This window comes from Artibeus jamaicensis, unplaced genomic scaffold, assembly GCF_021234435.1.
Source record: "Artibeus jamaicensis isolate MK-2021 breed Jamaican fruit bat unplaced genomic scaffold, CSHL_Jam_final contig_384, whole genome shotgun sequence".
Lineage (NCBI taxonomy): Eukaryota > Metazoa > Chordata > Mammalia > Chiroptera > Phyllostomidae > Artibeus > Artibeus jamaicensis.
Window position 1 is genome coordinate 11,991,505 of NW_026521810.1, and position 26,122 is coordinate 12,017,626.

At 47.5% G+C, this 26,122-nt stretch overlaps 1 protein-coding gene across 2 annotated transcripts in view; it reads left to right on the plus strand.

Annotated features, from left to right (window-relative positions):
- Window positions 1-12,417: 12,417 nt before the first annotated feature.
- The window catches only part of MERTK (MER proto-oncogene, tyrosine kinase), a 91,428-nt gene continuing 77,723 nt past the window's right edge, over window positions 12,418-26,122 (plus strand). The window contains exon 1 of one of the 2 annotated variants that reach the window (XM_053664564.1): window positions 12,418-12,609. In XM_053664564.1, coding sequence (XP_053520539.1) covers window positions 12,522-12,609 — 88 coding nt within the window. In that variant the 5' untranslated portion in view covers window positions 12,418-12,521. Of the gene's footprint in view, window positions 12,610-14,523; window positions 14,615-26,122 lie in introns of those variants that run through there. The other variant, XM_053664565.1, reaches the window with a different exon arrangement.

Consider the following 26,122-nt stretch of genomic DNA (forward strand, 5'->3'; position numbering starts at 1 on the left):
GTGATTTTCCCAAAGTGGGTCCTGAGATTGGATTAAGAGCAGCCTGGTGTTGTTGGAGAGTGAGGGAAGGGTCCTGGGCTGCTCCCTGTGGGAACCTGGGGGTGGGTCAGGAGGCTAATGCAGTCAGCCTGTCAGGGAAGGTATGTAGGGGCACCTGACAGCAGGAGCTCATGCCCTCTCACCCCCATTGCCCAGTGTGTTCCCTTCCTCGGAATATATGTCAGTGACCTTGGGATGCTGCACTCTGCCATACAAGACTACCCTGAGGTTTGTGCCTGGGGCCTGGTCTGGGGTGACCAGGAGTGATATCTGGGAGGAGAGTGCCCCGCCTCAGTCCTGAGCCCTGAGTGCACAGTGCAGCCACCCCTGGGAGCGGGGCAGCATGCCCATCATAGGGACCATGTCCCCCTCCCCTGGAGCCCAGAGCCTGTCCTGAGTCCTAGTCCTGTGTCTGTGTGTTTCCCTGGTCCTACTGGGACCTGACCTAAGAAATCTCAGTTTCACCTGAGAAAGTGTGGGATGGGGGCGGTCATGGCTTGGGGAGTCTTTCTGATGAACTTTGGCTGTCTGCCTTGTAGGGACATGTGAAATATGCAGCAAAGAAGAGGAAGGTGAGCAGCTATGACGCTCCCTGGGGGGCAGGGGAGGGAAGAGGCAGTCAGAGCCACCCTGGTCAGCACACTGCTGGGCTCCATCCCCACATCTGGCATTTCCTGGGAGGATTGAATAATGGAAGTGGGAGACCTTTCCAGTTGGTGGCTGTGGGTGGCAGGAGGGCATCAAGGATAACTTCCAGCAGGAGCTGGTGATGCCCATGTGTGAGCACAGGTAGGGCCTGGGTGCAATTAGGGGGAGGAGGGTGCTATGTGTGCAAAGGCCCAGGACCAGACCCCTGCCCCACCCTCACCCCTGCTCTGATGGTGTCTGCATCCTCCCCCTCCCTCGGGCCCCAGGAACTCAAAGTGTTGGAGGAGATAGTGCTCCTGCAGCAGGCTGCTCAACTCTACAGCATAGAGCCCGAGGAGCAATTCAGGGCCTGGTTCTGGGCCCTGGAGCGGCTCAGCGAGAAGGAGAGGTGAGGCTGGGCAGGGCGTGGGCGAGGGCAGGGGTGGACTCTCCCTGCCGGCCAGTCCAGACAACCTGTGTCCATGGCTCCCTGATCAGCCCCAGACCTTGTGGTATAGCATCTCTTGGGGCCCCTGACACTGGGAAGGACACCTGAGGTTTGGTTCCCGGGAGCTCACAGGTGCCACTCTGTCCTTTAGTTACACCCTGTCCTGCCAGCTGGAGCCCCGGTCCTAGCTGGTCTGCACAACACTCAAGGCCAAGAACATCAGGTGTGAGTGAGTGTCCAGGTGTGCGCTGCAACATCGTCATCACCAGTGGGAATACAGGCCTTCAGGGTTCCTGGGTCAGCTCCTTCTGCTCGAGGTGAAGATCGCCATTGGAGGGCTCCTTTGGAATGTCCCCTGAAAGTCAGCAGGGAGGGGAAATACCCCACCTACCTCATAATTTCTCCCCAAGGCCTATTTGTCAATGGGAGGGGAGATGTTTATTTATTTAAGCAGAATCTGGAGTCCTCCATTGGCAAAAATCCCAGGGGCAGGGACTTCTGTGTTTATAGGTCAGAACCCTCTGGCTGGGAGAGCACACTGTCCCTTTGCACTGAATATGGTGCTTCTAGGCAGACATTTCTGCACAGCTTGACCAGTAAATGGCACGGGCCGATGAAGACGGCATAAATGATAGAAAAGGAAATGGAGACACTTGTGTCAACAAGATGCCTGCCAGTCAGCCTGACACTTTTGTTCCCCTCACGCTGGACACATCTGACAAGGAGACACACTCTGGATGTTCAGAACAGCCCTGTGTGCAGAGCGGGACCACCTGTAGACAGGATCCTGGGAAAATTCCACACCTGCCAGCAGAGCAGCCAGGGCAGACACCCATGGCCTCCTGGGCAAATTCCACACTTGGTGTCAGGGGGTCGAGATGCTTATCCAAGAGACCCAGAAGGGTGGAGCACAGCACTTTCCAGGTGTAGCTGAGGCAGGCTCCAGAGCACTGCTGACACAGCCCAGCCCCACACACCACAGGCTGGTCTCCCTTGGATCGGTCGGCTGCTCTGCCCTGCTGCACTGGGGACTGGGTCTGCCCTGCTGCCCACCTGGCCCGGGAGATCCTTCCCCGCAAGATGCTGACAACTCCCTTTTTTAGTCTGTTGTCTTCCAGACCTGCAGGCTGAGACTCTGGGAGTCAGGTTTGTTATTGTCCATTTAGTGCTGGGTGTGCATGTTGTATTTTTCTTAGACCATTACAGTGTGTGTACGGTATTAGTGTATGTTGGTGTTCTACTGTGAGTGAACCTACCTTCAATAAAAGCTGAGTGAATAGCATAGTTATTGTGTGTGACTCTTGCCTATTCCCTGGTGCCAGGCTGTTTAGCAGGCAGCCCGCCCAGGAGTTCACCGGATGACCTACAGGAAAGGCTATATCATGAACATATGCTTGTGAGAAAATTGAAATACCAAAGATGAAACACTGAAGATGTGATCGCCAGAGCAGAGTGGAGCAAGGCAAAATGGAACGCGCCTGTCCAGACTGAAGTGAGTGCAGCAGACCAAAGTAGAGCAGAGACTCTAGCTGGAGAAGGGCCTGGACCCAGGGCTCTCCCACCGTCATGCTGTTCTGCTTCCTACTTGATCTGGTATCCTGGCCTTTTCCTGACACCAAAGCATCTGGAACTTGCACATGCCCCCTGTGCTCCAGGTGTCTTCCTAGTGGCGCCTGAGGGTCCCAGGTAAGTCTCTCAGATCCAAGTCCTTCCATGCTTGTGATTGAGGTTTCAGCAACTTCCTTAGGTTGAGGTAGGGGACCCTCACTGGGTGACCTTGGTTCATGAGTTTAGACCGAGAGGACCTCTCCATATGATTTGGATTTGGTGCTCAAGAGGGGGTATCCCTGAGTCATGCTTGGCACTGGGAAAGCCTGCCCCAGGGAGGGCTTTTCTCTGTTGCTTTTGGTACCTAGGAAGGTTATCTATCGCCTGGTTGCTTTGGGTACTGGCAAAGCTGCCCTCCAGGTGGGGACTAGGCCTCGTCCATGTGGTTTGTGAGGACACTCACACTAACAGACACTTGAAAGGATGCCTTCGTAAGAGTAAAAGTAGGCAAACCTATGCTCCAAATTTTCACATGCTAATCAGCGACTGTCTGGGACTTGGGTCAAGTACATGTACGGAAATGGTGGACCATAGAACTGCAGTGAGCTAGGCCTCTGGACAAAAATCACACGAGGTGACCTCAGGCTTTGTTGGCCAAGATGAGATTCCTTTGCAACCCCAAAGCTTGTTTTGTTGGGTGTTCAACCGGAACAAAGAAAATACTATACCTTCCACAAGTAATGGGAGCTTTTGGTTTTTTTTTAAGCCCGTGACTTGAGAGCTCTGAATAAAATCAAGAGGCTACTATTGACTTCCTCAAAGTTAATTCAAAAATTGGGTAAATGCCTCGATAAAGTAAAAAGAATACCAATGCCTGTGAAACTGGAATAAAAGGGGGGGTCGTTGGAAAACTTGTGCTCTGACTTGCGGGCCTGCGACTCTAAAGCTGGGTTTGCCAATAAAATCCTCGGTAGATCCCTCACTGGGCAGCATCCCGTTTCTGGACACAGCAGCCTGTCCTCTGCTCCTTTCGTTGTACGACTGCAGCTATTTCCCCAATCTCCCTGCTCCCAGAAAAATCCGCCCCTTTTCAAACTCAGGCCTCGGGGAACCACTCTCTCCACTCTTTGAGCTTCTCGCCTCGATTGTGCACACATGCTTTCCATTTTCTTTCAGTGTGTTTGTGGATTAGTCCACCTTAAGGGGGGACTTTAAAGGAGAGACTCTTGAACCTCTCAGAGACAATGAAATGCATTCTTTGATTCTAAAAAACATCTTTATGTATTTTTTTATGTTGCAACATTTTGAAAATTTTATTTATTGATTTTTAGAGAGAGAGAAAATGGAGAGAAGGAGAGAGAAGAGAGATTGACTTGTTGGTACATTTATTTATGCATTCATTGATTGATCCTGGTATGTGCCCTGATTGGGGAATGAGCCTGCAACCATGGTGTTATCGGTATGATGCTCTACCAACTAAGCTATAAAAACACCTTGAAGGAATTCATAGGGTATGCAAAAATTCTGGCCATCGGAGCTAACACTCCACATGGTCCATCTGCCAGTGTGTGCCTTTGTCTGTCTGTTACAGAGAATGGTGTCTTTCTATTGTTAGATAGCATTGCCAAAATTTATCTGGCAATGCAAATGTGGACCAACAAAGAGCCCTGTTCAATTGGCTTAAAACAAATGAGTGCTCATACAAATTGCAGTATACCAAAACTAACCCAATTGCTTTTCAAGTGCACATAGTTTAGGATTAATGTTAGGGTGTTCAGTGACGTGGGCTGTGAAAGAATTCACCAAGAGAAGAAAGTGTAGAGAATGAAGTGTTTATTCATTCTCCAAGGAAGGAGAGGGGGATGGTGTGGAGACACACACCAGCACTGAGGGGTGGGGCTTTGAGTTCTTATTGCATTATAATTAGATTAAAAAAGGGTGGAGGGGTGGCTGCTGTGTGGCCCCTGGGCTGTTGGAAACACCAGGCTGCAGTTTGTCCCCATGTTATCTTCGGCCTGTGACTGTAGGGAGCAGTTAGTTCTGTTCTTGCTTACCAGTTATTTGTAGTCCTGGGGACACAGACTCAGAAGAATAAAATGGGAGTCATGTTTAACAAGGTCACAGGTCTGCTCAGCAAATGGTGCTACCATAGCTAGTGGCTATGGCTTTCCCCTTTTATTCTCCGCTCTGGTTGTATTCTTAATGACCTGGCCCAGTCCTGGTTTTGGGGAGTAGGAATGAAGTTCTCTTCTTCTGTAGCTACCAGGTAGGCTAGCAATGTAGAGCTGTCCCTGACTATGGGTCCAGGTATGGGTTATTAAGGAGAAGAGGGTGGAATTGGGCAGCCCCAAAAGCAAGACCTGTGGCTGGAAGCCATTTGTGGAGGGAATCTTCCGGAGCCTGGATGTTCTATTGAATGAAGAATATTTGAGGAGACATGGCCTAAAAACAAGAAGAAAAAGGCTGTTACAGGTCCTAGGAAGGGAATTAGTCAGGAAAACCAAGACCAGATATTGAACTCAAAATCTCAGAAAGGGAGAGGCAGAGTAGTAACATATTTTTTGGATCAAAAGATGCACCTAGGTTTTAAAGGAGGAAAATAGAAAAAAATTTTGAAGCAAAAAATGTGGTAAAATATTTAATAACATAAATAACAATATTTCACCAATGTAAATGTAAACGGAACTCAACGACAGCATTAACAACCATTATTCCTCCCAAATTTGGAGGGAAAGGTGCATCTTATAGTCCAAAAAATATGGTAGATGAATTCTGTGTGGCTGACACTGCATCAGTAGCTCTCAATGATTCCAAGTCAAAGGATGAAAAAATGAAGCATCAGCTTGGAAGAAAACTAGAAATATTAGGATTCAATCCATTTGTGGGTGACAGTTGGGCGTTGTGATTTCCACTGAAACACAATTTCTCTCCCTAAAATCACCCTCATTTTATCAAAGAGACTGCATTACACCCAGTGTCCATATGGCCTGATTATTTGCACGAACACAAGAAGAATAGTAATTGATCATATAGTTTCTCTCAAATTTGTTTTGCTGGAATTTTACATGGAACCTTCAGACTGAGCTTCAGTCAGCCTCCCAGGGCAAAGAAGCCAAGACACACAGTTGCCATCTGGCTTTGTCTGAAATATCTATTAGTTTGAGTGGGTTCCTCAAGTGTCTGAAGCCCCCAAAATGTCCTGAGCTTTTTTATTGTCATCTGTCAGGGAAGCCATCTTTGTTCCTAACCTGGAAAGACCGCCACAAACCACGGAACAAAGCGAGGTACACGTGGTTTCTCCAAGGGGCTTTTAATGGCTTTGAGAGTCACTCTTAATTCCTTCCGGCTTTCCTGATTAGCAGAGTCCAGACATGACGCTCAGTCACGGCATCCCAGATAAAGACTTGGCTAATAAAACCACTTTTGGAAACTGGTGCTGTTATAAAGAGAACAGATTCTTATCGAGTTTATGCAAACAAACATATTGCCCTGAAAATAACACTTACTCATTGAGAGTTGCCAAATTCTGGAGGGATTAGGTAGGGAGAAAAATATAAATGTTTCAATATTGCATACAGATATGTAATTTACAAATTGTTCTAGGGAAAAAACGTTCCCTTATATCTACAAAACAAAAAGATTTAAAATTAACAATGCTATTAACAAAGTCATAAGAAGAACAATTACCTTTAGTTCATTTAGTCCCGTATAACCAATATCGTTTGTCTTGATTATCAGACAGTATTTCCATGAACTACTTAGACCCCTGTAATTTAGAGTAAGTCAGTGTCTTTTTCATGAACCTATTCAAAGATACTTTTGCAAATACATTAGAGTAAAACAGTGACTGTTTATAAATGACCAAATTTAAAATGACATGATTGTACATCCAATTAAAATGCAATTAGTAAATAACTTTGCTTCCTTGTAAAATACATATTTCAAGATAACAATCTCTTCATAAGTAATAATGACTATGAGAGGACATAACAATATAAAGCCAATTTTTCTTGGATTTAACACATAACCTTAATATACATAAAGATCTAAGAGCATGCAAGGTTTCGAAACACTGGCCGGGACTTACCGGAGGAAGTGCATTGAGCATTGGAAACAATTCACAAGTCCCAGTGTGTGGGTTACAAACACCCAGAACACCACTGCTGGATGTCCCCACAGGGAACATCACTCTTGGCTTGTCCGGCCTCACTGGCAGGACACCTATTACCCCCGAGAACTTCCTGTTTGAACTTGATTCTGAATCTTTGTAAGTTTCTCCCTGGGTCAGGTTGAAATTTATAGAAAATCTATTTGGATAAACACATATATATATGAATAAAATAGTTATTATTATTTTGTTTGGCAAAGATTCCCACATAATCTTGAGCATATTAAATTGGCCTAATTAATTTAAAATCTTTTTTTTATGAGGAGAGAATCAACCCTTGAGGTATTCTAGGGGCCCATTGGAATAGCTCAAAGTTATTTCTCAGTTTTTAAAGTTGAAACTTTGAGGTTGTCAAATGTACTTAATTAAAAGATTCTAATACAAACTTTTTGAAAAACAACACATTTTTGGTAATAACCCTAAAAGACATTAATCAAACTTAAATTCAGTTTTAATATCAAATATTTTTGTTCAGAACATAGGATTCTGCTTAATTGACATAAGTACTTAATATTTTTAAGCCAATAGAATATCACACCCTAATTATGCCATCTGGAGGCAAAAACACACCACATGTAACACAGAGAGAAATGCATGTCATGTAAAGACCACCCACATGAAGACCGAACACATAAAGACCATATGCATAATTTGAATTACTAATTTCTGCAGAAAAAGTGCAAGATTTCTCTTATTCGCTTTTGACTACTTTCAAGAAGACTGGAAAAGGCATGGAAGGTCCTAAACACTAAGCAAGGATACTTGAGACTGTCAATAAAAGCTTTAAGGACTGTTAGTGAGTGGTAGAATCAGTCCAGCCTAGCAGCAAGGCACGGCTGCCTCGGCCCCGGGAAGGTCAGAAACCCGGTAACAGGAGGTAGGTGTGTGCTCCAGATGGGGGACCAAGCGTTACAGTCCACACCAGTTGAGAAATACAAAGAGGCTGATGTGTTTCCTGTGTCTGAAGGTGGCCTTACCAATGACAGGAGCATTATCCAGATGCCCTAGGAATGGATTTACCGCACTCAATAGAAAGAGAGAAAGAAGGCATGTTTGAGAGAGAAAGCTGTTTGACCCTTGGATGTATTTACCCCGTCCCCTGAGGGCGGCCTTGCCAACAACCAGAGCACCCAACAAAGGGGAAGGAATAGGTCCCTTCAAATGTTAGGGGTGATGGTTTCCTGACTCACTGGACCTCGTGTCCCAGCGGTCACCTGGGGACAGTCATATAGGGTGACTCCGGGTCTAGAGGGCAGGCTTCCTTTCCAGCTCAGCATTGACAAAACACATTTTTTTCTTTTTAAATACTTTATTTATTTATTTTCAGAGAAAGATAAACATCCATGTGCAAGAGAAACGCCAATCAGCTGCCTATTACAGGCCCCCAGCTGGGGACCTGGCCCCCAACCCGGGCATGTGCCCCAACTGGGAATTGAACCAGTGACCCTTTGGATCACAGGCCAGAACTCAATCCACTGAGCCACACCAGCCCGGGTGACAAAACACATTTTGATGAAGGATTCATCCCACAGCTGACAGGACTTACTCCCCACACTGATGAGGGCAGGAGAAAGTGTAAAGGAGACAACGCCAGGTGCCACCACAGTCAACACGGATGTCACCAGGGAGAAATTTGGTGGAGAAAAGGGTACTGGAGCCTGAGCTTTCTTTTTTCATAAATTTAAAACTTTCACAACCTTCACAAACCTTCCTGCAACTTTCACACACTTTCTTATCCCTTTAGAAATAATCATCTTTACAATAATTTACTTTCAACCCCTGTCCTTTAAAATTGCTTCTCCGTGCCTCATGCCTCCTATTATTGTAATATTATTGTACTGTAACACCATAAGATTTCTTTCCAACCTAATTTGAACTTAACTTTTGGAAGCCTCAATTTCACATAATGATTAAAAAGTAAGCAATGGCTTTCCCTAGACTGACTTGTGAACACATCTCGAGGTCGTTACAAACATGTTCCTCTGCTGGCAAACACACTCTCTTTCAGGAGCGCACCTCCGATACAGCACCAGACACTCATCCACAGCTCCAAGTCTGCTTCACAGCCTCTTTGTAACAGAAAGTCAAAAGCAGGTCTAGCAATCTGTGTTTCGGTATTTCATGTTTTATTTCAAAACACCTAGATGTTCAGTACCTTTTATCAGAATTTACTGATTTAGAAAGGAATGGCGGCAGTAAACTAAATTGATTTGCTCAGATATAGCCAAGGTTTCCCCCCCCCGATAAGAATTACTTCCCCAAAATTTGTATTTTAAAAAATGGCCTGGACAAGGTGTTTGCACTTCAAAAAGGTAGAGAAGGGAAAGCAAGCTTCTCCTAGAAAGACTTTGGTTTCATCAGGCAAAGGGGTGGAAAAGCAGCTTGCGTTTAAAATGCCACTTTTTTCTTTGCATTGAGATGGAGGTTCAATTTCTCCCAGGATTTAGCAGCTCCCAGGTCTCCGGAAGGAGTAGTGAGAGAAGATGGAAGGGGTGTTGAAGAGTCACGTGATGGGGGACAGTATTATAGTTACGAGATTGCGTTCATGGACCAGACTTCCTAGTCACCCAGTTTGTACTGAGGCCAGGCCATGTTGTAATAGAAAATCACTGTTTGGCCTTGAGGTTGGTAAGTCCCAGGGCCTTCAAGTTCTTAAGTAGACAACCCAATGGGGAGTCCTTGGGTGGGGCTGATTGAGTACTGCCCATGGTGACAACTATGAAAAAGAGAAGGGAAGGATATCTCTGGGAGGAGAACAACTGAGGGGGCAGGGGTAGGGACGAAGGTTTATGAAGGGGGTCCCCAACTCAAACGGCCTAGAGGTCTGCACCAGAGTTGAGCATCCTCACACCTGGGGCAAATCGAATATGAGGTTCTGCCTCGGAGCCAGGTGTCCCTGGGCCCAGAGAGCAGGCTGAAGCAGCAGGGAGATGGTCGCAGGCATTCCTCCCAGCCAAAACCCTGCCAAAGCGGTAGGCCCAGTACTGGGGTTTGCAAAGAAAAGATCAGGGGATAAACTATCCCTTTCAAGGGGAACTTTTCTTCCCCTCCCAGGTGATAACCCTCCAAACGATCTCCATATCTATGATTCTGTGCCTATTCTAGTTGTTTGCCTAATTTGTTTTTATTTTTTAGATTCAGTTATTGATAGTAGTACATTTGTTGTCATTTCCCCCGATTTACTTTTGATGATCTTCTCTTTCTTAAATAAGTCCCTTTAAAGTTTCATGTAATAATGGTGTGCTGATGATAAATTTCTTTAGCTTTACCTTTTCTGGGGGGCATTTTACCTGCCCTTCCAATCTAAATGATAGCTTTGCTGGATAGAGTAATCATGGTTATAGAGCCTTGCTTTCTATCACTTTGAGTACTTCTTGCCAGCCCCTTTTTGCCTGTAAGGTTTCTTTTGAGAAATCAGCAGATAGCCTTACAGGAACCCATTCGTAGGTAACTCTCTGTTTTTCTCTTGCTTCTTTTAAGATGCTCTCTTTAACTTTTGATATTTTAGTTATGATGTGTCTTGGTATGGTCCTCTTTGGGACCAACTTGTTTGAGATTCCTTGTTCTTCCTGGACTTGTATATATATTTCCTTTGCCAACTTAGAGACGTTTTCTTCCGGTAGTTCTTGAAATGGGGTTTCAATTTCTTGCTCTTCCTCTTCTCCTTCTGGCACCCCTGTGATGTGGGTGTTGGCAGTTTTGCAGTTGTCCCACAGTCTTCTCATGCTCTCCTTGTTTATTACAATTTTTGTTTCTTATTTGTGTTCTGGCTGACAGTTTCTTTCTGCCTTATGCTCCAAATCGTTGATTTGAATCCTGCCTTCCTTCCCCTCACTGTTGCTTCCCTGTGCATTTTTCTTTATTTCCCCCCAGCGTAGCCTTCCTTTCTTCCCTTATGCTTTTGCCGTGACTTCTCTGAGCACCCTGATCACCAGTGTTTTGAGCTCCACATCTGATAGCTTGGCTGCCTCCTTTTCCTGTTGAGCTCTTTTCCTGAGGTTTTGTTCTCTTCTTCCTCTTGAGCCAATTTTCTTTTTCTCCTCAATTTCGCAGCCTCCCTCTGCCTGATTTTGTGTGCTAGGTAGAGCTGCTTGACTCCCTGTCTGAGCGCACCTGTTAAGTGCATGGGGCAGGGCCTTAGGTATTTGCTAGGGTGGGGCACCCCACTTCACCACTTGTGTATCTGTGTGGGGAGGGGTCGGAGAGGGGACAGTGCCTCTGCCTGGCTTCTGGGGTTTACCCATCACTCGCCCCCATTTCTAGTCACAACACCTCCGTCCGTTATACCACTGGCGTCCTTCTAGCTGTGGCCCTGGTGGTGATTTCCAGAGTGGGTGCATTTGCCAGTGTTTTAAGTCCCTGTGGGCCCTTCAAAGGAAACCAGCAGCTTCTTCCACCATCCCAACCCGCACTGCTTTCTACAGCCAGAAGCATGAGGCTGTATCTTCCTGGCACTGGGACCCTGGGCTGTGCCATCTGGCCTGGGCCTGGGACCGCTTGCTGTCAGGGCATCCCTCCTGACTGTTGTCCACCACACGTGAATGTGGGGCTGCCTGTCCTGCCCTCTGCCACCTCCCTGTGCCACTCCGTGGCCTTTCTGCCTGGCCCCCAGACTCTGTCCCTTCTGCCCATCTGGATGAACGTGGCTTTTCAAATTCTTGCTTGTCGGACCTCCATACAGTTCAGCTTTAGGCCAGTTCTGGGTGACTTTTGTTTGAGCTTAGTTGTGATTCTTCTTGTGGTCACAAGAGGAGGGGAAGCATCTCTACCTGTGCCGGAAGCATCTCTATCTTGACCGGAAGCATAACATTAAAGATGTTTCTGAAAAATACCTTCTAGGATCTTTTGTCCTGGTATGCCATAAAGTATGCAGTTGAGCTCTAATGCATGGTCTTAACATTCTTTTGTTTTCTGCTTGATGGATAATTCTTTGATGATTATTTCCTGTCAGTATCTCTCAACATTGATTCAATTATTTACAATAATTCCCTGCAAGTCAAGTGTCTGTAATTGAAAAAGTGCACTTTCTACTCTCAGAATTCAGTCTCAGAGGTTAGGTGGCTGCATCCCCGCCTCCCTTCAACAGGGATGTGTTGTGCGCCTCCTATGGGCCAGGCACTAGAAGCGCAGTGGGCAGTCCAGAGAGTCTGCAGTGAGGAGCTGGGATGTGAGTCAAAGCAGCCAGCACAGCCCTACAGAACCGTGAAGTCATACCTGCCTCTCCGCGCTCCTGCTCTGCGCTTTTCCTTGATGTTCAATGCTTCAGCATCATCCGGCCCTGCCTCCCGCTCTGCCTCGCGCTCTGCCTACCGGGGTGAACACGGGGCTCTAGCTGCTCCGCCCCTGGCGGGCACCACAACTTTGGCCTCTGCCACCGGCTCAGCTGGACAGCGGTCTCCCGGTCCCTTTTTCCCCACCCCTGCCCAGGCCATGCCTCCCCACGATGGCCTTCACTCCAGTCCCTCTACTTCCCCCTTCTTCCTCTGAGCTCCGGCCCCGGGGTCCCCTTTTTGCCCTGGGCCCGCCCCTTGCTCTCCCGCTGGCCACGCCCCTTTCCAGCGTCCCACCCCTGTCAGAGTCAGGCACCTCCCAGCTGTGCGCCCAGCTCCCGCAGCCCACTGCTGGGCAGCGTAGCTCCGCTGGCCCTGGCGGCCCGCCGGTTGGGAAGAATTTGCAGAACTGCGGCAGGGGATGGGTCAGGCGCTGTTGTGGCAGCGGCCGCAGCTGCTGATGTTGCTGCTGCTTTCTTGGCTCTTCGTCCCCAGGCTTTGGTTAGGAGGTGAGTGCGCGGGATACGGGGTCTGGGAGAAGGGGTGCGCGGCCCACAGGCTGGGGGTTGGGGCTGTGGGCTGCGGCTAGAGGAGAGGGCAGGCGGAGTTGAGGAACTGGGCAAAAGTGGAGGAGGAGGGCCGGTGTTGGGATTACCGGGATGCGGGGGCCCAGGGTGAGGGCTCTGTAGGCGCGAGGGGAGTGCGCCCAGCTACTGGGCAAGTTTGTAAATACTCCTCCCACCCTGGGTTGGGACCACAGGGCGCGCAGCAGACCAGAGCCAGAGCTCCGGTACCCGCCTAGGCGCGTCCCGTGGTAGGGGCGGGGGTCCCTCGGGGCCCCTTTCTGCGTGGAAGAAATGGCGCTCACGGGCGCGCTCTAGGTCCCCTGGTTTTCCGTGGAGAGGACCGTGGTCGCTTGTCTGGGCAGGAATGGCGGGGCTGGGGTGGGAGGAACTTCCCTGCATCCCTCTGCGCCGCTAGACCCCCTTCGGCGGGAGCTCCGAGGGCTCTACAGCAACCTTCCCCGGGATCTGCACCCACAGACGCGCAGGCTGCAGAGCTGGGGTGGCTGTTTGGCCAGATGGACCAAGGCCGAAGCCGGGGAGGGGTGGCCTTCCTGTGGCTCTCACTGGGTCCCTGTGGGCAATACTACCGCCCCTCTGCAGGACGGCCTGTGGGGGTGCCGGGCCAGAAAAATGGGGACGCCTCCTGTATTCCTGGTGTTGTCCGACAGGATATCGTCTAGGTTCATCCGGGTTCAGCCACGTGTGCCCATAGGTAACCCAGTGTAGTAGCTGGCTGGGTGAGCGCAGGCCGGTCAGCGATCAGTGCAGGGTGGGGCGGGGGTTCGGCACCCACAGGTGGTTCGTGGGTGAGGGATAAACTGTGTAGAAATCTGGCCGGGATCCACTTCTGGAAGCAGGGAGAAAAGTAACCAACCCTTAGCAAAACAGACAAAGAAAAGGGGCGGGTGTGTGTGTGAAAGGTATGCTAAATAAACACATTACAGGCATTTTTCCGTGGCTAAACTATTTCCATTCAGTGTGCGGATTTTTTTTTGACCATGAGTATGGGTGAGTCGCTTTCACCTATTAGAGTCGAAGGTGTTTTTTAAGAATACCTGGAAAGTGCAAGTTTCCTCAGGCAGTTTACTTAAAACTCTTTGATGATTTTCTTTCAAGGTCAGTTGGTCAAATAAAAATTACTTTTTAAAAAACTTTAAAAAACATTTTATTCATTTATTTTCAGATAAAAGGGAAGGGAGAAAGAGAGGGAAACACCACCATTATTGGAGAGAATCATCCATAGTTTGCCTCTGGCTGGACCCCAACTTGAAAGTTGGTGCGCAGCCCATCCATGTGCCCTGACCTGAAATCCAATGGACCACCTTTGGGTTTGCCATTTGCCACGTGGTGCCCAACCCACTGAGCCACAGTAGTCAGGGCCAAATAAAAAATTCTTAAGCAGTGCCTCTTTTTGCACATTAAATTACATCTAAGCTATTTATAATTTGGGGCAGCAAGCAATTTGAAACAAACATCAAAAGCCACAACCAGTCAAAGAACTAAAACAAGCCTGTTCTCCACCCCACCCCCTAAACCCTCAAAAAATTCTCAGCATTTCTGCCAGGCCCCTTTCTCATAATCTGCCAACCTGTTCGTTTTATTAGTGAGGCCTGGCCATGAATAGTCTTAGAACTGGTGAAGGTACAGAACGTATTGGAAAAGTAATGGGAATAATAGTGTTTGTGTAAGATATTTAAAGAGGGAGTTTTTCTAAATTTTTAAACAGTTGGAATAAAAAAGCTTTTGTAGCTGACAATCAGCTTTAGTCAGATGATCATTAGAGGTTCGTTACAATCCACACAGCAGGAAGAATGAAACATTTCCTCAATGTTCTTGTTCTAATTTTGCTTTTCGCCTTGGATGTACCTGGGAGACGTCTGACTCTGTTAGCGCTTACCTTGTGAGGAGCTTCAAGACTGGGATGCTCACTGGCAGCACGAGAGCAGAAGTAAGAGTGCTGTCGGGAAGGGATTTAAAATGGGAATTAGACTCTCTAGTTTTGAGATTTTCATAGTGTGGGTCCAAGTGGTATCTTTACGAGACAGGGTCTAGTGGGCTGTGTGTGTGGGCTCCGCACTGTGGAAGAATGGATAAATAATTAACGTTTACCCATCACTCTAACCCAGGAATCCTCCCATCCGCATACACACAAATACCGTCCTTCAAAAGATCTGGGCTGCAAACCACAATCGGCTCCCAGGGACGCGTAAGGCAACCATACATTGATGTTTCTCTCCCTCTCTCCTTCCCTTCCCTCTAAAGATATTAAAAAAAAAAACCTGTGGGCAGGCAGGAGTGAAACTGCTGACCCAGAGGCATTTCATTCCTCCCTGTCTGATCAGTCTCTGGTGGGGGTGCTAGTGTACAGCAAAACCTGGCAAAGCAGGGCTCCTTTTGGGTGCTGGGAGAGGGTAGAGGAGAAATGTAAAAGTAGGTGACGGTGAAGGCATTTCCAGAGCCTGGCCTATGACAAAGCTGTGTGTACAGCTACACTCAACCTTTAGAACATACTGGGCTTTTAAAGCTCTTAAATGTTAGTGTGCTCCTCCCAAACTGATACTGTAACATACCATCCACTTCCCAGGGAACACTTTAATTTGACCTGTTTCTTAGGCTTTATAACAATGGCCTGAAGTGCTTTCCGGAAGTAAGCAGGGCACATGTCACAAATAAAAGGTTTTTATTTTTATTTATTTATTTGTAAAGGTTGTATTTATTATTTAAAAGAGGGTAAGGGAAGGAGAAAGAGAGGGAGAGAAACATGGGTCAGTTGCCTCTGTCACACCCTCCAGCCTGGGACCTGGCCCACAACCCTGGCCTGTGCCTTGACTGTGAATCAAACAAGCAACCTTTTGGTTCACAGGCCAGCACTCAACCCACTGAACCACACTCGCGGGGCCAAGTGAGTAATTTTGGAGAAGTTACTGTGATCCACTTTCTTTTTCTTTTCTGTTCCTTTAATCTGTATTTTTAAGTATATTTTATTGATTATGCTATTACAGTTGCCCCTTTTTCTCCCCTTTCTCCCCCTCTACCCTGCACCGCCCTCCCTTCAGCATTGCCCCCCCCCCTTTGGTTCTAATGTCCATGGGTTGTACATATCACTTCTTTGGCTTCTTCATTTCCTATACTATTCTTAACCTTCCCCTGTCTATTTTGTACCTACCAATTACGCTTCTTATTTCCAGTAACTTTTCCCCATTCTCCCTCCTCCCCCTCCCCACTGATAACCCTCTATGTGATCTCTATTTCTGTGATTCTCTTCCTGTTCTAGTTCTTGCTTAGTTAGTTTTAAGATTTTATTTATTTATTTATTTATAGATAGAGGGGAAGGGTGGGGGAAAGAAAGGGAGAGAAATATCAATGTGTGGTTGCCTCTCAGGCACCTCTTACTGGGGACCTGGCCTGCAACCCAGGCATGTGCCCTAGACTGGGAATCAAACCAGCAACCCTTTGATTTACGGGCCAGCACTCCGTCCACTGAGTTACACCAGCTAGTGCTGTTTTTGTTCTTGTTTTTTAGGTTCAGTTGTTGATAGTTGTGAGTTGGTTGTCATTTTACTGATCATAGTTTTGATCTTTTTCTTAGATAAGTCTCTTGAACATTTCATACATTAAGGGCTTGGTGATGATGAACTCCTTTAACTCGACCTTATCTGGGAAGCACTTTATCTGCCCTTTCATTCTAAATAATAGTTTTGCTGGGTAGAGTATTCTTGGATGTAGGTCCTTGCTTTTCATGACTTTGAATAGTTCTTTCCAGTCCCATCTTGCCTACAAGGTTTCTTCTGAGAAATCAGCTGATAGTCTTATGGGAACTCCTTTGTAGGTAACTGTCTCCTTTTATCTTGCTGCTTTTAAGAGTCTCTCCTTACCTTTAATTTTTGATAACTTAATGATGATGTGCCTTGGTATGTTCCTTTTGGGTCCAATTTCTTTGGGACTCTCTGAGCTTCCTGGACTTGCATGTCTAGTTCCTTTGCCAGAATTGGGGAAGTTTTCCTTCATTATTTTTTTCAAATTAGTTTTCAATTTCTTGCTCTTCGTCTTCTTCTTCTGGCACCCCTGTGACTTGTGAATCGAAGTACCTGCTGAGCTAAAGCCAGCCCCACCCCTATGATTTGGTTGTTGGAATGTTTAAAGTTTCTCAGAGGTTCCTAAGTCGCTCTCATTTTTTTGAATTCTTGTTTCTTCATTCTGTCTGATTAAATGTTTATTTCTTCCTTCTATTCCAAATTGTTGATTTGAGTTCAAGTTTCCTTCCCTTCACTGTTGGTTCCCTATAGATGTTTCTTTATTTTGCTATGTATAGCCTCCACTTCTTCCTTTATTTTCCATCCGTACTCGAGCAATTCTGTGAGCATCCCGATTATCAGTATTTTGAACTTTGCATCTGAGAGGTTTTCTGTCTCTTCACTGCTTAGTTCTTTTTCTGGAGTTTTGATCTATTCTTTAGTTTGGGCCGTGTTTCTTTGTCTTGGCACACCTGTTACATTGTAAGGGGTGGAGCCTTAGGTGTTGGCCAGGGTGGGGCAACCCACATCACTGCACTGTGGTGCTGCCTGTGGGGGAGGAGTCAGAGAGGGAACAGTACCACTTGCCCCACTTTCAGTCATTTGCCCCTGCCCCATAAGCAAAGTGGGCTCTTCCGGTGCTAATTCCTGGGTGCGAACTCATGAGTCTCTCCAGTGGACTCTCCTGTGAGACTAGGAGTTTATCTCTCTGCTGTAGCCCACACAGATTTTTACAGCCAGGGGTTTTGAGGCCTTATTCCCCTGCGCTGGAACCCGGAGTTGCATGGTGTGTCTTACTCCCCAGTGGTTCCTCCCTGTTTGTCCGCATGCGAATGTGGGACTGCCCAGTCCACTAGCGGCTGCCTTGCCATGTGTCTGCTCTGCCCCAGATGCCTACCTCCACCACTCCTACTGGTGCGGATGACTGTTTCTTTTTTAGCTCCTTTGATGTCTGTCTTCCATACAGTTTGATTTTCTGGCAGTTCTGGTTGTTTTTTACTTTTAAATTGGTTGTTGTCCTTGTAGCGGTGCAAGGAAGCAATGGGAATCTACCTATGCCTCCACCTTGGCCAAAAATCTGATCCACTTTCTTAAAGTGCTGAATAGAGTATAATTATGTTTTATATTAACAGTAATGTGGTTTTTCAATCTTAGTTTTAGAAATAATTTTCAGATAATCCTAGGGGCAGGGCCAGGAGTTAGTAGCCGGAGTTGCTCCTGAACAAGTTGACTCTTCACATCTCTCTGAATTGGGAACATGCTGCCAGGTAGACAGGCTGAGCCAGGACCATTGTAAGGGAACACAAGGGTAATGACCATTTCCCACCTGCAAATGAACACGAGAGTTAACAGCCGCTGCCCGCACAGTAGCCAGAATGAGGTTTGAAGATGAGTCTGACTGTGTTGTCCCTGGTTTAGAATCCTCAGGTGGCTTTTCATTCCTTCCCAGGGTTTGGAGGGTCTCACAGGGCCTCTCACTCCTGTGGACTCATTCCCACTTGTCTCTCTTGTCAGCATGCCTCAGCCACAGGGTCTCCTTCCTAGGACTTCTGCAGTGGACATGTTCTCTGGCTGACTCTTTCTCCAAGGTCCTTTCTTGCTGGCACCTTCTGATGTCTGATGTTCTGATGTCTGATGTTTGGGTTTCAGCTCAGATTTTCTAAAGGGGCCTTCTCTCACTCCCTCCCCATCCAGTCTCTCTTTCTCTCTCTCCTTCTCCCCATTTTTAATTCCTAATCATGCTTCTGACCACCTGGTGGCAGATGGCACAGTGCTGAGCCCATCTCAGGTGCTCAGTTGGTGATTGTGCAGATACCATCCAGGGCCAGGCCTCCATGGCCTCACATACACTTTTCTCTCTCTCTCTCTGCTGATTTTTCCAGGAACAGAATTGCTGCAGTTCCTGTGCCCTTTTCTGGCAGGTGGGGGTGGAAGGGTCTCGGTTCATAGAAAAATCACCTTTCATTTCACTGCGATGCCGAAGTGATTTCATTACTAGAAAAGTTAGGACATTGAGAGAAACTAGATTTTTGGACTCCATTAACCCCTTTATAGCATATTAGTGTATTTTATATTCTCTTAACTATTCCAGCTAGAAAAAAAGTCAAAAGCTGAGGTCTTTATGTTGAAAACACAGATTGAGCAGCTCTCCAGCAGGGGCAGGTTGCCTGCGCTCAGGTGGCAGCGGCCCTGAGCACCTTGGCTTTGGCCCAGGGTCGGACTTCATCTCAGCCCAGAGCAGGAGGCTGTGGTTGGTGTGCATCTCAGCAGCAGGTTAATGATCATAGAAACTGGAGAGAGCACCCACCTGGAATGAAGTGCGTCACAGGGGCTCGGCCCAGGTGTGAGTATCCGTCAAGCCCGCCCCTGTCCTGCGGGGCCAGCCTCAGTTTCCTCTCTGGTCATCGGGACTCTCAGTTATTCACGGAATTGGGGGGGGGATGAAAGGAGCTACTGGCATGTAGCATGTTCTGCAGAAATATTAGCCATCACTACCCGTGGCTTCCTCCATTCTTCTGAGCTCGTTTTTAAAAAGGTTTTATTTATTTACTTCTGGAGTAAGGGGAAGTGAGGGAAAAGGACAGGGAGAAACATCAGTGTGAGAGGGAAACGTTGACTGGTTGCCTCTCTCACGCACCCCAACCAGGGACTGAACCTGCAGCCTAGGCATGTGTCCTGACTAGAAATCGGACCAGCGACCCCTGGATTGGTAGGCTAATACTCAACCAAGTAAACTGTGCTGGCCAGGGCCAGTATTTTTTAAATTTATTTATTTATTCATTTTTAGACAGAGAGAGGGAAGGTGTGGAGTGAGAGACAGAGACACATGCAAACATGGATGTGCTGTCTCACGTGTTTATGGACTCATTAGTTGATCTTCTATGTGCCCGGACTGGGGATCGAACCCATAACCTGGTGTATTGGGGCATCGCTCTAAACAACTGACCTCCCTGGCCAGGGCGAACCCAAATTTGGGGGTCATTGTTTTACCTGAACAGACAGAGTTAGAGGGCAAGTTCTTTTCTCATCAAAATGTACCCTAAATTGCACCTCGCACGATGAGGACAGAACTGTGGGCCACCCCCCTGTTCCCTCTGGGATGAGGCTGTGAGGTGTCCGTCCTGAGTTCTGAGGCCTGGCTCCGTCCTTTAGGATTTTGTTTCCTGGTGTCTCCCTTGCAGAGCCCACACTTGCCACGGACGGGCAGGGCCTGCCCTGACCGCCCCCCCCCTGCCGCCCCCTTACCTTCACTGGCTGGATTCAGACTTACCTCGGTCCAGGAATAGCTTCCTGTCATGTGCTTCTCTGGGAGGTTAAAAATGAAGGCCAATTCCTGCTCTACTCTCCCACATAACCGCGTCAGTGTGGGTGTGTTTTTTGTTTGGTTTTTGGGTTTTGAGTATAAACATCCAGAAATTTCCTTTTTACCAGCCAAAACCAGGTCTGTCAACTGAAGTCTTTTGGCTGCAGTGGATGGAAAGCATGGCTTTGTTCTTAGGTCAGTCTCTGTGTACCTGCCTGGTTTGCGCACGCTGAGTGTGCGTGTGCCCAGTGTGCGTGCCCAGGTGCCCTCCTGACCTGATAGTGCCTGTTGGCGGCAGGTGTGAGCTGACCTGCCTCTGGCACTTGAGCCTTTGCTGACCCCTGTCAGGAAGGGGACCTGCACCCTCTTGCTACTTCTTCCTTGTGCAGGCCCGTCTCAGCCTGGCCAGGGTTGGGGACCCCATCAGGATGTAGGGCAGGAGCTAACTCCCACTTTCTCTTTCTGAGGAGGCCTGAGTTTGCTTCATCTGAACCATGGCTTGGAAGCACACATGAGGAAGGCTCTGGTCCAGGGCCCAGGACCTCCCCACGTGTGTGAGACCACGCAGCTGGGCAGCCCTACTTGGTAGCTGTTTTGTTCCCACTCCCTGGGCTGCTCTTAAGCAGCAGCACCCAGTGGGCCCTGACGCCTGCAGGCCCTAAATTTTAGGGATAAAGGGTGATGATGCCTTCCACACTTCACTCAGAAACCATGCTAAAGCATTTTATTTCATCCTTTTGCCCATTTTATCCACTGTCAGTGCTTCTTTCTTCACTTAAAGGTAAAATGGATTTTCCATTGAGTCTTGGGTGGCAGGGGTGGGGGGAACAGAGGGAGATAGAGAAACCAATGTTGACTTTATGTTTGGACAAGGTCATATAAGAAAATTTTGACACCGAAAACTAAGAATATTCAAGAGGCTGACCTCGGAGAGAATCCATTTCCTATCTCAGTGTGTAGGGTTTCTTTCTATGCTCTTGTGTTTCTCCTTGTACTTGTCTTAGATATTTCTTGCTCCCTCAAAGGTGCTACCTCGCATCTGCTGAGCAGCCTAAGGCCCCAGCAAGCTCTGGTCACGGCACCCCGGGTGCTTCAGGGAAGGGGTGTCCAGTTACCTCCACATTCAGGAACGATAAACACCTTATTTAGACTTTGCCTTAGCTGCATTCTTGCCCCTGGTGAGACGCAAGGAAAAGCCTTGCTTATTGGGGAGAAGCAATTGCTTTGCTATTTTAAGCTTAGGGATTATTAAAGCTGCTAGTAGACTGGCCTCATCATGGCTTTGGAAAATGATGGATTTTAGAAGTCAGAGTAGGCTGTCTTGGTGCAGAATAGTAGAACAGGGACCCGGCCTCACCGAATGTGGTTCCTGTACAGAACTGACTGCCCTGCGCACGGCCTGTTGATCTGTGTTAGTGGCTCCCACTGCAGCCACACCTGCAGGCGGGTTTCCACTCACCCCTGGCTGGCTGTCCCCACACAGGAAGGGGAAGCAGCCTGTAAGGCTATTTACAGCTCTGGCGCGTGATTTGCAGATTTGTGGATGAGAACAATGTTCTTTGAAAGTTCTGGAGTAAAGAAAAAAAGGAAGCTCATTAGGGTTAGCAGTAGATCTGAAGCATTAGTTAGGAAAACAAACAAACCACTTTGGGAGTCCAGAGATGTACCTTCTCATCCCAGGTTTGATGTGAGCTTCCAGGACAAGGAGAGGGTCAGTGAGGAAGCTTTTCACCATACAGATGCCCGGGCCCCACCCAGGACACGCGGACTCAGTCTTTGGGGTGCACACATTACCCTCCACAGATCCAGTGCATCTGATGCCTGAGTAGGGCTGGAGAGCCTCACGCCCTTGGCCCGGTTAGACCCTGGCAATGAGGGTAGAAATAAGATAGTTATGTTTACCCAAGGAAGGGGGCAAGTCTTTGACCAAGGTGGCAGCTGCAGGGCTGGACAGCCCCTCATGCCAAGTGCTCATATGCTATTTGGACTGACAGATGGAAGGAAGGTTGAAGCCTCTCACACGAGCCACTCCTGGAGGGCTCCTGCCATTGTTATCCAGTAGGCCGGCCAGTAAACGTAAGGGCTGAACTTTCCCCCTCTCTCTCTCTCTCTTTTTTTTTTACAGATTTTGTTTTATTTAATTTTAGACAGAGGAGAAGGGATGGAGAAAGAGAGGGAAACATCAATGTATGGTTGCCTCTCATGCGCCCCCAACTGGGGACCTGGCCTGCAACCCAGGCATATGCCCTCACTGGGAATCCAACCAGTGACCCTTTGGTTTGCAGGCTGGTACTCAGTCCACTGAGCCACACCAGCCAGGGCGTGAACTTTCTCTTTTGTTTTTCCCACCTACCCTTTTTCTTTATATTCATATCTTGTTATGAGGTATTTAGGATACAAAGGATAATAAAATTTACCTCTGTACTCACCACCCAACCTAAGAAACCAGCCATCGGAAGTACAGGGGCAGTACCCCCTTCTCCTCTCGCCGCCCCCTGCCTCCTCTCTCTCGGACAAAAGCCACTTCCCCACAGCAGGTGCTTTAATTCTCAGGCATCTCTTTATCCTTTGACCAGACGAAATTGTGCTGGCAGTGCTCTACAGTGTGGTTTTCCTGCATGTCAGTTCGGGTTTCCATCTGGCTGTGTGTAAGAGAAAACCTCACTTCAGCGAAGCAAAAGAAAGGTATTTCTCCCATTTGACAAGCAGTCTGAGGACTGCCAGGCTGGGGTTGGGACTGAGGCTCCAGGGTGTGGCCTGGGACCTGGCTCTTCCTGCCTCTTACCTGCCACCTTTGGTGTGTGGTGTTGGAGCACACTGCCTCAGAATGGCTGCTGCACCTCCGGCCATTTCATTTGCATTCCAAGCAGAAGGAAACAGGAAGGACAAAAGGCAAACTCTTTTATACCAGCAGAGTCTGTTCTTTTTTTTTTTTTAAGATTTTATTTATTTTTTTTTTAGAGAGAGGGGAAGGGAGGGAGAAAGGAAGAGAAACATTAATGTGTGAGAGGTACATGGGTGGGCTGCCTCTCGCACACCCCCAGCTGGGAACCTGGCCTGCAGCTCAGGCATGTGCCCTGACTGGGAATCAAACCAGTGACCTTTCAGTTCACAGGCCAGCACTTAGTCCACTGAGCCACACCAGCCACTCCATCCATTGAGCCACACCAGCAAGGGCCAAGTCTGTTCCTCTTAGGATACAAGAGGATGATAACTTTTTATTTTCAATTTATTTATTTTAGAGAGAGACAAGCATTGTTCTGTTGCCCCTCCCATTTACGCATTCACTGGTTAACTCTTGTATGTGTCCTGATCGGGATCAGACTGCAACCTTGGCATGTCGGGATGATGCTCTAACCAACCGAGCCACCTGGCCAGGGCAAGAAGGTGATAACTTTACTCGAAGCTCCACGCTGTGGACTTGTGCTTACATTTCCCAGACCACTTTAAGCTACAAGTAAGGGGGCAAATCAAGTATGTTAGCTAGACAAGTTGCTACCCTGAGTGAGATCAGGTCGCATTTGTAGGAAAAGCAGGTATGAACGTTGAGTGGGATACTGGCAACTGCTGCCACGCACCTGTTGTACAATTTCCCATCAATGGTGTACTGTCTTCTTCAGCTTGCTCTTTCACTCTGTGTTAAGTTAGATTTATCTGAGTTGAAAAGTGTTGCCCTAGTTCATATATCTTCATAGGCAAATATGTGAATATATCATAGTTTATTTATCCACTCTGTTCTTCTTGTTTGTTTAGTTTCTTTTTTAATATTTTATTTTTATTTATTTTCAGAGAGAAGGGAAGGGAAGGAGAGAGGGAGAGAAATATCAATGTGTGGTTGCCTCTCATGTGTCCCCCACTGGGAACTGGCCTGCAACCTAGGCATGTGCCCTGACTGGGAATCGAACCGCGATCCTTTGCTTCACAGGCCCGCGCTCAATCCACTGAGCTACACCAGCCAGGGCTGTTTAGTTTCTTTTTTAGATTTGGTTGTCATAGATATGTATTTACTAGCATTTTGTTCATAGCTTTTTATCTCTTTTTAATAAATCCCTTTAAAATTTCATGTGATAATGGTTTGGTGATGATGAACTCCTTTAGTTTTGTCTTCTCTGGGAAGCTCTACCTGCCCTTTGATTCTAAATGATACCTTTGCTGGGAAGAACAAACTTGGCAATCTTGGAAGAGCGAAGTAGGTCCCTGCTTTTCATGACTTTGAGTATTTCTTGCCAGTCTGTTCTAGCCTGTAGTTTCTTTTGAGAAGTCAGCTGACAGTCTAATGGGAATTTGCTGTAGGTAACTACTTGCTTTGTTCTTGCTGCTTGTAAGATTCTTTTTTATCTTTAACCTTAGGCATTTTAATTATGACGTGTTTTGGAGTGGGCCTCTTTGCAACTGTCTTCTTTGGGACCCTCTGTACTTCCTCAATATTTCATTCACCAAATTAAGGAAGTTTTCTTTCATTATTTTTTCAAATAGATTTCCAATTTCTTGCTCTTTCTCTTTCCCTTCTGGCCCCGCCCCATGATGTGAACGTTGAAACACTTGAAGTTGTCCCAGGGGCTGCTTACACTGTCCACATTTTGAGGGGATTATTTTTTGTTCTTGTTGGTTATTTTTTGCTACCTTATGTTCCAAATCATTGATTTGATACTTGGCTTCATTCAATCTCTTGTTTCCCTGTAAATTGTTCTTTATTTCAATTAGTGTATCCTTCATTTCTGACTATATTGTTTTATGCTATTGGGGTCCTTATTAAGTTCCTTGAGCATCCTTATAACCAGTGTTTTGAATTCTGTATCTGATAGATTGTTTATCTCCATTTCATTTAGTTCTTTTTCTGGAGTTCTTATCTGTTCTTTCATTTAGATCATGTTTCTTTGTCTCCTCATATTGGCGGCCTCCCTGTGTTTCTTTCTGTGTATTAGGTAGAGCTGCTCTGACTCTCTGTCTTGGTAGTGTGGCCCAATGCAGTAGGTGTCCCGTAGGGTTTAGTGGCACAGCCTCCCCCGTCATCCTAGCTTGGTACTTAAGGCAGGCCCTTTGTGTAGGCTGAGTATACCTTCCTCTTGTTGTTGAGCCTTGGTTGCTGTTGGTAAATAATGGGAGGGATTTACCCAGGCCAGTCAGCTGCAAGGACTAGCTATGACCACCGTCCACCAACCTCCACCTACGGTGGAGGATTAGCTGTGCAGGGGCAGGGTGGTGGCACTCCAACGTGGTCTCTAGCTGTCCATGGGTGCTCATGCCATGTGGTTTCCCAGATGGTGCAGGTCAAGGTCAGCCCCCACCTATGTTCTTCTCGGGGCCATCCTGCCTGAGCTATACAGGAGTCTGAGATGGCTACAGTTCGTGCTGGCCTTGGAGGTTCCCAGGCGAAGCCAAGCTGTGAACTTAGGCTGACTGCTGTTAGTACTGGGCTTGAGGCTACTTAGCAAGTGCTACTTAGGCTGGGGGCTCACTCTGGCTTGTTGTGCCTTATTTGAGAGGTTTTAGGAAGTTGTGAAGCATGAGCCAAGACCAGCCATTGATATGGAGAAGCCTGTTAACAGTTTGGTGAGCTATAAGTTGGGTGAGGTAGAACCTCAGGGATCTTCAGGGCGGGGCAAACAGTGTTAGGCAGGTTGATGGAGTCTCAGATGTGGTACCCACCTACTGGCTCTGTGGCTTTGTAGCTCTGTTGGGGGAAGGTTTAGAGAAGGAACAGTAGCCTCTGCATGCATTTCTATGTGGGAGAAAGCTGTCTCCCAGCCCTTGCCTTGATGATGGACACTTTGGTTCCTCCCTGGATGCCACTGGTGCCTTTCAAGCTACTTACTACCCTGGTGCTAGAGCTCAGACAAAGTGAGTCTAAGTCTGTGTGGATTCTTTAAGAGAAACTACTTGGGACTCAATTAGTTTCTTCCACTGACTCAGTACTTGCTGGTTTTTGCAGCTAGAAGTTATGGGGATTCATCCTCCTGGCACTGGAACCCTGGGCTGGGGGCTGGGTATGGGGCGGGGACTCCTCTCTCCTGAGATATCCCTCCAGGGTTTTTATCCACCACACATGGGTGTGGGCTGGTGGGTGTGGGACCAGCCTGTTCCTTGTCTCCATTCCTCCTACCAGCTTGGGTGGATGTGGTGCCTTCAATTCCATAGT